The sequence below is a fragment of the Vidua macroura genome, chromosome 19, assembly GCF_024509145.1.
Source record: "Vidua macroura isolate BioBank_ID:100142 chromosome 19, ASM2450914v1, whole genome shotgun sequence".
In the NCBI taxonomy this organism is placed as follows: domain Eukaryota; kingdom Metazoa; phylum Chordata; class Aves; order Passeriformes; family Viduidae; genus Vidua; species Vidua macroura.
This window is the reverse complement of record NC_071589.1, coordinates 3,467,080-3,478,584: the sequence shown is the minus strand read 5'-3', so window position 1 is coordinate 3,478,584 and position 11,505 is coordinate 3,467,080. Positions and strand designations below refer to the sequence as shown.

The 11,505-nt window shown below is 48.9% G+C and overlaps 1 protein-coding gene across 1 annotated transcript; it reads left to right on the top strand.

Annotated features, from left to right (window-relative positions):
- Positions 1-9,487: 9,487 nt before the first annotated feature.
- On the top strand, positions 9,488-11,051 carry UTS2R (urotensin 2 receptor). Its single transcript, XM_053994434.1, has one exon. The coding sequence runs from the start codon at positions 9,510-9,512 to the stop codon at positions 10,656-10,658; it is 1,149 nt and encodes a 382-aa protein (XP_053850409.1). The 5' UTR covers positions 9,488-9,509; the 3' UTR covers positions 10,659-11,051.
- The last annotated feature ends 454 nt before the right edge of the window (positions 11,052-11,505 follow it).

The window sequence follows — 11,505 nt, the reverse complement described above, 5'->3', positions numbered from 1 at the left end:
ACCCCTGAGGAGAGAGACTCAGCTGCTGGATTTTGAGGAGAGGAAATGCAGGATTAGGCCCTTTTCTGACTCAGAGATGGGGTAACTGTGAGGTGTTTTAAAAACTTTTATTCTGTTTTCAGTGTTATATGAAGGGTGAGACAATGCAGATGTTATAATTCATGTTATCACAATTATTAAGCCAACTATTTCCTAATTATAATACATTGTGTTTCTTAGCTTTTACTACACTATACTATAAATACCTTAAAATTATACTATAAATACCTTAATTTAGTAAGTATAGTTAGCATAGTATAGTAATATATATAGTATAGTATAAGTATAGCATACCACACTATACTATAAATACCTTAAAACACTATACTATAAATACCTTAAAACTAATAATCTAAAATTACTCCTCATAAGTACTACTACATCTTTCATAGTTCTGTTTCTCCAAAGTATTTTGTCTTATTTACAAAATCATCCTTTAAAACTTATTTCTAGTTCCATTTCTCTCTCAACAATGTATGTCTTACTCCATAACATTTCTAAGTCAGCATTTCTTATCTCAAAGTTTACATACAAATACATAGTATGTAACCTTCTATTAAACTTTTTTTACAAGTATTTTACAATTTTTAAACTGTTTTTACAAATCCATTTCCCACAAGGGAAGAGTTTGTCTCACTCAAATCCCCCAGGCACTGGGTGACCCAACGTGTCCTGCAGCCCTCTCTGAGCACAGATATTGTAAATGCAGGTGAACCCCGTGGGAAGAAATGCTGATGTCTGACTCCAGTTCAGAAGGCTGAATGATTTCTTTATTATAACTACACTATAATACATTATTATACTATTTAAAGGAGATACTAAAACTACATACATACTTTTTCTAACTACCATATCTAACTAACAACTTGTGACCCTCTCTGAGATTCCAGCCACAGGTGGGTTGGATTGGCCATCAGGCTCAAACAATCCTCACCAGAATCCAAGCAAGCAATCACCCCAGGTAAACAATTCTCCAAACACATTCCACATGGGAAAAACAAGGAGCAGAAATAGAAATTGTTTTCTCTTTCTTCTCTCTGTGCAACTCTATGAAAAAATCCTGAGAGAGAGAAGAATGTGCACTGTACCCAGTGCCACCAGCATGGCAGGAACACCTCCATCAACTCAGCCTTGAGAGGACAGGACTGAGGGCACCTGGGGACCTCATTCCTGTCTGTCAGTGCCTGCAGGGAGGGCTTAGAGAGGAACCAGGCTCTGCTGGGTTGGTGTCACGATCCGCTCGGAGGAGCGCGGTGTCGTGATGGTTCATTTACCGATCCCAAAAGTTCAGAAAGGCAAACAGCAAGGGACCATCAGTTTAATCACAACAAATGCACCTTTACTAGGGGCCAACAGCACATGCGATAGAGGGATCAGAAAATGAGATAAAAGATAGAAAGAGGGGGAAAGAGTATAGCTACCAACGCAGACAAAATCCTCACTTGTCCGGAAAATGGAGATCCGTCTTGTCACGTCGGGGAGACTCTCGAGGTCTTGGTTAACTCAGGGGTCTTTTATAGTCCTTCGTTGAGGGGGGAACAGGCAAAAGACAATGAAAGTCCATTGAAACCACCGAGGGGTAACAGGTACAAGAAGGAATAAGTCCATTGAAGCCACCGAGGGGGAACAGATCATGTTATCAGCAGTGAGCGAGAGCCATTGTCTTCTTGGGGAAACATTTCATATCAATCAGGCCAGCCCTCCTCCCTGGGATAGGGGTCTCAGTCCTTGGGAGGGGCTTCAATCTCCATCCGTCACGGTGGTCGTGAGGCAGATGGGGGGTGTTCCGTGGGAGATCACCAGAGTTACCCCAGAAAGTTCATTTGGCCAAGAGGTGGGAAAATTCATGGGTAATCCTGGAGCAGGTGTAAGCACGTAGAACAAGCTGCTCCTTGTCAGGCCCTGCTCGAAGCAGTGGTCCATGATTTGCAGCAAACACACCTGCAAAATCAATCATCCACCTTTCCAAGCTGGAACTCCAGTCGGGGTCTCCAGGACCTCAGTCTCTGCCATTGCAGCAAACGTGAGGCAAAAATGAGGGGAACTTGGGACCGTCTCTTATAATTGGGCACAGCAATGCACCAGAGGAATGGGCAGAAACCTCACTTGGACATGAGGAAGAACTTCCTGTGCAGTGACTGAGCACTGGATCGGGGACAGATGTCCCCACTGGTGGGGACAGACAGTGGAAGAGTGGAGAGAACAGCTGGGGACCAGCTGGGAATTTGAGTATCACATTTGCATGTGTCCATGACCATGAGTGTTGGAACAGAGGAATTTAAATGCAACTTTCCTTGGAACAAGAGATGACATGGGGACTTCCAGGTCTCACCAATGCTCTTCCTCAGGAGCTGCTGCCATTCCTGGGTGTTCCTGGCAGAGCTTCAGGAGGACTTGAGCTCAGCACAACATTGCAAATCCCTGCTCTCCTCTGGGTTGACCCCAAAGTCAGGGCAGATTCTCAAGAGCTAATTGGAATTTCTGTGTGACCACGAGAGCACTGGCAGTTCTGTACTGGATTGCCCAGACAGGGTGTGGGGTCTCCCTCTCTGGAGAAATTCCAGAACCTGGACACAATCCTGGGCCCTGAGCTCTGGGGTGGCCCTGCTGGAGCAGGGAGGTGGCACCAGATGAGCCACAGTTGTCCCTTCCAGCCTGACCCAGCCTGTGTGACTGCAATGGCTCCACATGCCACACCCTGAGCCACGGGGACAAAGCCCTGGCCAGGGGACAGGCAGCTGGGTCAGCTGGGGCTGCCCATGGCCTGGGGCATCCACTCTGTACAGTCCAGCCACGCTGAGATGGCTTTTGGAGGGGGCACAGCCCTGCCCCTGCTCGGTGACCCCCAAACTGCCTCTGGCAGGGGCTGGATGCTTCTGGTGCCCTGCAAGACTCAGGGGAACAGGGTGCAGAGCAGAGAGGGGCTGACAGCATCAGGAGGACTCTGGCTCAGTTTGATGCTGCCACAAGGGGGAAAAAAGGACTTTATTGTCTCCTTTACTGTCTCCTCTGGGAAGTGAAGACAGGCACTGGAAGTCAGCACTGAGCCACCACCACTGGGAATGGAAGTTACCCATCAGAGTAAACAAGGGCAGAAATTATGTGGGAATGTGATTTCTTGTAGAAAAGCAGCTTTTTAAAGGAGCATTTGAATCAGCATCTGCTGCTCCAGAGAAGTGGCCCACAGCAGCACCAGCTGCCACCATCCCCAGCCCCACCCCACTGTGTGCAGGATGGCAAATGCCACCACCGAGTCCACAGTGGCACAAACTCAGCGTGGTGACATTTGCTGCTCTTTATGCACTGCCAGACAACTTTTCACACTTCATCTCTTGTCTCCTGTGAGAGGGTTTTGAGAGCTGCAGCAGAAATTTTTGCTGCCAGGCTGAGGATGTGTGCTGCCCTCCATGCTGAGAAAACACCTGTGATCAGCAGCAGGAGCTTCAGCTGGAAATTATGGAGCCTGACTTTTTCCTAGCAGGCTTCTGGCCCCAGAGCACTTTCCTAAATCTTCTAATTCTCAGCTATGAGGGCTGAGGAATACAGAATGGTGTCCCAGGAGGGAACAGGGCAGCTGTTCAGCTGAACAGAGGAGGAGAGGCTGAGGACATGGAACCAAACTGCAAAGGAATGGTGTGGTCAGCTCCAGGCAGAGCAGAGCACAGAGGGGCTGCACAGGATATTTGGGATAGAAAATAATGGCAAAGAGGCTTTTGTCTCTAGTCTAGCAACAGCTTCTGGCCCATGGAAGGTGTGTCTCAGTGTGTCTGTACTCCCCATGGCTTTCTTGATGATGATTTCATGGATTTCCAGGAGAATTCTGCTGTGATTTTTGTTGTTGTTGTTGATCTTGAATGCTTTGCAATTCAGTAACATTTGTCTGTGACCATTATCCCAGCTCCCAAAAACTGTTGACAAAAACATGATCAGGTTGTAACTGGCAAAGGGGAAAATGTGACGTATTACCCAGGCCAAATCCTGTCCCTGAAGAGCTTCTCCACCAGACACTTGTGAGGGAAGCTTTTCTCAGCATATGGAGGGAAGCAATGAGCTCTTCTGCCTCCCACAGCTTGCTGCTTTCCCCCTGATGATTACACTCACTGCAGCTATTCCAGGAACTAAAGAGAAGGTGGGGAGGTCAAAGGATGAAGAAGATCAAATAGCACATCTCAGACCTTGCAAATGAAAGTGTAAATGGGGCTGTGTAGACTGAGAGGGCAACTGTCTCCACAAAATCGTGGAGATGGCTTGATTTCAAGTTTAAAGAGGCAGCTGTGCCATGTTGGCCACACTGTGAGATGCAAAAGGCTGCCAGAAAGCCACCAGTGTATGTGAATTAGCAGCACCCAGCTATAAGCACTGCCCAAAGAGCTTTACCCCTGCTCAGATCTCTCAGAGGAAGAATGGCCTCCCTGCTCCTGCTGGCCACACCATTCCTGATCCAGGAAGTTGGATCTTCCTCAGAAGACAGCCTGAGAAGCAGCTCCCATCCCATGCTTCTCCAAAGATTTCTAGGGGCCAAACACAAAAAGCGAAGTCAGAGCAAAACATGTACATTTGAGTGTTCAGGCCGGAGTTTCTCAGTCAACCCTTGCTACAGCTGCTAACATAAGATCTATTTTTACTGCAAAATCCAGCTTCCACATGGATTTATTCTTAAGCCAAGACCTCAAAAGGCTGTCCCTGAGCAGGGCCCAGCTGTCCCACTGTGGGGACAGGCACAGCCAGGGCTCACCAGGTGCTGCCACAGCTGCCCTGGGCAGCTGGAGCCAAACTGGGCTCCCACTGACCTTAGACATAAGATGCACCTCAAGGCACCCAGAGTGCAGAATGCTGAGTATGGCAGCAGCTCTCTGGCCACAGAGAGCAGGCACAGCCTTTCCCAGGCATTTTCCTGAGAGGAGCAGAGAAAAGAATGATCAAAACAATTCTTATCTCACTTGCTGCTGCTCGGTGTTTGTGCCCATGTGGAACGTGGTCTGGAGATTGTTTACCCAAGGTGATTGCTTGATTGGATTCTGGTGATGGTGTTTTGGATTCATTGACCAATTGGATCCACAGCTGTGTTGTGACTCTCAGCAGAGAGTCATGGGTTTTCTAGTGAGTGATAGTTCTTGTTAGTGTAATATAGTGTAATATAAGTATAGAATAATATAGTATAGGATGAGATAGTAATAAAGCAATTGATCAGCCTTCTGCAATCATGGAGTCAATGCTAATTATTACCTGTCTGGGGGACTGTGGTGACAGTTGAGAGTGCAGAAGAAATGGTCTGACTATGCAGGGAAAGAGGCAGAGGAGGGAACAGCACTCAGGATGGATGTGCCAGCTGCTGTGCCAGGTGCTGGTTTCTCCCAGGAGCCCAGCGCTGGGAAGTGTCACCTGCCCACTGTGGGTGCCCAGTGAAACAGGCAATGGGCCTGCCAGCATCTCCCACACACCTGTGTCCTCCAGGAGACACCTGGGAGAGGCGAGTGCTCCTCACCTCCCCTGGCACAGATCAGGAGCGATTCCCTGCAGCCCACAGAGACAAAGCAGGAAACTGGGAGCAAGAGCAATCCCATTGTGTGCAAGCAACCAGCACAACGTCCAGCTGCTCACAAAACAATCCAGAGTTTAGCTTCAGCATCTCCCAGCACCAGCCCCATCCAAACACTGCTCTGTTTCAAGGTGCTGGGCTGATCTCTGTGTTTGAGTGTGTGAGAAATGAGTCATGAAATGGTCGACTCCCACAATTAAGGGGCAAATATCATCTATATATGTTAAGAGAAGTTTTATAGATTTATAGTTGTGTTTTACTCCCCTTGTGTTGTTATCATGGGGGTGACCTGGGTATTTGGGATATGTGGGAGGGTCGATTTGTCACTATGGCAACACCTGACCTCTGAGAAAGATGTAAGGAAATGCTCTCCACCACAGGACAGTGAAGGAGGAGTGGATGGACAGAACTTTGGGAGGGGCCAAAGGGTTAAAAGGTGGAATATCCATTGTGTGGATGAGCACATGGTGGGGAAAATCCTTTGCTCCTGGTGCCGTGTTTATTTTCTCTATTCAGTCTTCTGTTGTAATTTTTGACAAGATTTTAATAAACCTTTTCAAAATTTTTGAAAGTGAGTATAATTTCTCACAAGTATCACTGGGGAAAGGGAACCACCCAGCCCCCGAACAACTTCGGCAATATTTTGTTACTGCCAGCCTGAAACGTCTTGGATGCTGCCGTGTGTGACCCCACTGCACAGATTCATCTGTTAGTACGCCATCCAACCCAAATAAACTTCAGCTTCGCTTTGGAATGGATCTCCAAATCAAGGAGCTCTGCTGCTTCCCTGGACAGCCCACCCTCCGGCAGGAATGTGACCCTCCCGCAGGATTTTAACCCCCCCTGGCGCACTCTCCTTCCCCAGCTGTGCTGGTTTTGCTTGGGCAGCTTCAGGAATTCAGGAATTCAGGAATTCAGGAATTCGCCCTCTCAGTGTGCTGTCCAGAGGGTTCTTTGCCTTCCACCGCTCTTGGGATGGAAGAACCCGAACCTCTCTGATCCCCAGAGTGGGGCAGGGGGAGGCAGCTGAGCGAGCCATGGTTATCAAACCCTGCTGCTTTAAACAGGCTCTTCGCTGGCTGCAGCACAGCCACGCTATGCCTAACGTCACCGGGGAGCAAAAATAGCCGGCACGAGTGGAGGGAGGGGAATGAGAGTGTTAAGAGCGCCCAGATTTCAAACATACTTGGCTGGCAGCACGCTCCCTTCCTGCCCCTGCCGCTCCAGATGCGACAGAGCACTGGGATCTCTCACTCTCTGCCCATGAAGAAGGATTCTCTTCTTTCTATTTTTTTCCTCTTTTTCTATTTTTCTTTCTTTAAGTTCCAGCTTTGATACTACTAGATAGATTTTATTATTATTTGCTTTCTTGTAGGAAACTTCATCTGCCGGATTTAAAAGCAAGGTTTGAGCAGGAAAAATTAATTTCTGTTTACAGCTGTAAATATGCATGGTACTCCTGTGGGATGATATCGTAGAGGGAAAGGCAAGATTGGCTGGGAAAATCGCCTGGACCGTAAGATGCTTGAATGGCTGCTTGGAATAACAAGCTCTCTGTTGTGTGTGCATGTGTGTGTGTTTGTGTACGAGAGCAGCACTGATGGGAACTTTAAAATGATGCAAGGGCTCCCCATTTGGCTTAATTTTCCTCTTCTAGCTCTGTCTGGAGATGGGCGAAGTGTCTGAATGGAATTAGTGCTGTAGGAATTTTATGAATGGAGCAGAAGGCAGGTTCAGCAGAAGAGGAGCAGAGCAGGGAGATGCAGTGGGCTCGGCTCTCTCCAGCAGGAGCTGTCACTCCAGGGAACTGCACACACTGGCACCAGCATGGCACAAATCTGCTACAAGTCCCCGGGACACCAAATGAGGCAGCTGCAAGGAGGCAGCACCTGAGCCATGGAAATATGCTCCTGAAAATGAACTATCACCAGCACACCGAGCCAAGAGCTGTGTGTGGGACCAGCTCCGGGCTCAGCTGGAGCATCCCATGCAGAGCTGTTCATTTCTGTGCCCTCCTGCTGGCTGTGAGGCAGAGGAGAAGCCACAGATCCCGGAGCAGCTGTGTCTCCTTCATGGGAGTCACTTTCACTGCCAGCTCGGACACCAGCATCGATAAAAGGGACAACGAGGGAGTGGGACAGACCAGCTACACCTGCCCTACAGCAGGAGGGCACTGCACAGCACAGCAGGAGCAGGACGAGGCAGATTTGGCGTTGCAAGGTCCAAGAAATGGCTCTTGATGCTGGTGAAGCTGTGGAGACCAGCCCAGAGCAGCACTGTCCTGAAGGAGCACCGACCACTGCAGAACCACGCTCATCTCCCACCTGCACTCGAGAGACTGGGGTGGGAGATGGGCTCTGTGTGTTTCTCTGGTTTTTTGTACTTTTATCCCAATTGCTAAGTGAGGGAAAATCTCCTTCTGCACTGGGTTGTCCTCTCTTATCCAGAGTTTTTTATGACATCTCTGTAGCACCTGCTGTCCTCAGCAGGTAATGGGGAGAAGGTGAGGGCAAGTCACGAGGAGGATGAAAATTGTCCATCCTCAAAGGCCACAGAGGTCACTGACAGGGTGACACAAGGGCAGCAGGGGAGGGCCTGGAACTGTAATCCTCTGCCAAGGAGACAATAGGAGGAAAGAGGCAAAGGAGTCAGAGCTGGTGAGGAGAGAAAGGGACACCTAACTACTCACTGAGAAATGCTTCAAATTCCCAGGATTAAACAAATCCAGCCTGCCCAGTGGAACAAGGCAGAGGGGAGTTTTTGCCTGCTGAGCCCTACAAGGACAAGGCAGTCCAGCATCCCTCCTCCTCAGCGTTTTCCAAAGAAAAAGAGACAGTCTCAGTGCTGTAAAACACACAGTGCAAATGCACTTCTGTATGCAGTGACCTTTAGGATGGCACAGGCTTTTGGTATGCCTTAAAATCTGGGCATTTTAGCTACTTCTTCTGCATTTCTCTGAGGAAGGTTTGCTCTCCTTTTGCCTACACCCAGAATGAATTCAGAGCAACAGAGTCCTGATTTGTGCAGCACTGAGTCTGAGCTAAGCAGAAGCTCCCACCTGCAGAGTTGCCTCACGTGTTGTCTCACACCTCGCTGCTCAAGGCTGTTCAGTCCAGCTGTGGCTGAAACAGATGTGTTTTACAGACACATGGACATCCCTGGTGTCACACTGGACAGAGAGAGTGAAAAACCCTGTGTTTACAGACACAGAAATCCCACAGGGAAACTGCACTTTGCTTTATGAAGTGCCTTTTTCTCCATCACTCGAATGCTGTTTGAAACTGCAGGACGGAGGAGGAGCTTCTCATTCAAGGGAAGCTGCTCTGTGAAAACACTGCAGGAATGCTGGACAGGACTTTGAATGCATCACTAACTCAGAACAGACAATTTGGCTGCAAATGATAAATCTAAAGTTTGTTTTCCCTTTTTAGGGGTCTTAGGCTCCTTCAGAGTTAAGAATGTGGCAAAGAGGTTTAAACAATCATGCTGATAGCTCTAAATCATTGTTATAAATTTAGGAAGGATGTTTTTTTCCTCCAACCCCAAACTAAGGACTGCAGTAAGTGGTTCCAGTGATCCACAAACCTTTTTTTTCTCTTTTCCATGGACACAGATCACAGCTGGGCTCTTGCAATGAGAGCACCAGCCCTACAAGAGTGGCCTCAGTGCCAAAGACCTTTGGTACATTGAGACAGTGTAGATACGTGCTCAGGGACAGGTAACTTCTAAATGAACCTTTGTGTTGCTCTGGCAGATTTCTAATATGTTGTTTTGGATGTCTTTCCTCTAGTGGAGAATGCAGATGGTCCTTGGATGAGACACTGCTAGGAAATGGTTCTACAGCTCCCAGCAGCCGAGTTTCTCAGAGCAGAGAGAACCCCCTCGGACCCCTGTGACATGAGCAAAGCTTCTGGCTTTTAAACCCAGGAGGATGTCCCTAAGTGACGAGCTGGAGAGCCACTTCTCCGCCACCCCCTACATGGTGACAGACACAAGTGAGGACAGCGTGTTCAGAATCAGGCCCAACGTCTCCGCCAATGCCACCGGGGACGGCGTGTGGGCCGCCGGCTCCACGGAGGACATGATTGCCATCTGCACCATCGGGGCCATCCTGTCGCTCATGTGCGTGGTCGGGGTGACAGGCAACGTCTACACCCTGCTGGTGATGTGCCACTACCTGCGATCCTCTGCCTCCATGTACATCTACATCATCAACCTGGCGCTGGCCGACCTGCTCTACCTCCTCACCATCCCCTTCATCGTCGGGACCTACTTCATTCAGAAGTGGCACTTTGGGGACATTGGCTGTCGCATCCTGTTCAGCCTGGACTTCCTCACCATGCACGCCAGCATCTTCACGCTCACAGTCATGAGCACAGAGCGCTACTTTGCCGTGCTGAAGCCCCTGGACACGGTGAAGAGGTCCAAGAGCTACCGCAAGGCCATTGCTGTGGTGATCTGGCTGGTGTCACTGCTGCTCACCCTCCCCATGCTCATCATGATCCAGCTGGTGCAAAGGGACAACAAAAGCATCTGCCTGCCCACCTGGAGCAAGCTGTCCTACAAAGTCTATCTCACCATCCTCTTTGGCACCAGCATCGTGGGCCCGGGGGTGGTCATTGGCTACCTTTACATCCGCCTGGCTAAGATTTACTGGGTGTCCCAGACTGCTTCCTTCAAGCAGACCAAGAGGCTGCCCAACCAGAAGGTGCTCTATTTAATCTTCACCATAGTGCTGGTCTTCTGGGCTTGCTTCTTGCCTTTCTGGATATGGCAGCTCCTCTTCCAGTATTATGAATCCTTCCCTTTATCTCCCAAGGTGATGAAGAACATTAATTACCTGACAACCTGCCTGACCTACAGCAACAGCTGCATCAACCCATTCCTCTACACCCTGCTCACCAAAAACTACCGGGAGTACCTGAAGAACAGGCAGCGGTCCCTCAGCAGCAGCAGTGGGTACTTCCAGAGGAGGAATCGTTTTCAGAGGATTTCAGGGAGATCCCTGTCCACGAGCAGCCAGCACTGCACAGAGACTTACGTCCTTGCTCACGCTCCTTTGGGAAACAGCAGTGCCTGAAGGTAAAATCTATCTCCAAGAACAATCAATACTGACTTCAATGTTGCTTTGATTTAAAGTTGTGCAGGCAAAGCCCTGGCAGACCCAGAATGTGCACACATTTAGTCCAGAGGCTGTGCCGTGTGTCTGTTCTCATTTCTCCAGTGCCATTGATTTGATGCTAGCAGCACTCAGCTGAACATCTATCTAAATAGCCTTTCACTTTTTATCTTTATATTTTGTAGTGTATGTCTCCTCAAGTAGCCATCAATAATGAAAGCCCATAACAGGGCCATGATTTTTAATAGTATCAGCTGTCTCACAACGTTTAAAATTATGTTACCCCATGAATGGCTGTAGCTTGCTCTTTTTTTTCTTTAGCAGTAGTGCTAAATTTATAGTTGTATGAGGACTGAAGACAATGAAATAAAGAAAAAGCAGCTGATGTTTGTGACACAGCATGCAGTTTTGCATTTGGGGTAGGACTGGACAATGTGGATGAGACATATCCAGGGTTGCTTGTCCTCGTTTGGGTGATACTCACACTTATTCTGCACTCCTGTCTATGCACTGGGCTGGATTCTCCAGTCACACAGGTATGTGCAGTGGAGTGGGGTTACACCATGGTCCTTGTCAGCAGCACAGGCTTCCCATGACAGTGCCACAGGCAGGGAACACTCAGCATCTCCTACTGCACTGACCCCAAACACCCATGAGGAGCAGCATCATCTGTCCTGGGCAAGCATTTCCACCCTCTGCCCTCCGAGGAGAAGGAACTGGGAACCTCTGATGTGGCTGTCCTCAGGACATCTGCTGGCAAACTGCAACATCCAGCCTGAAGCACCACCAAGTCCAGGAGGAAAGGACA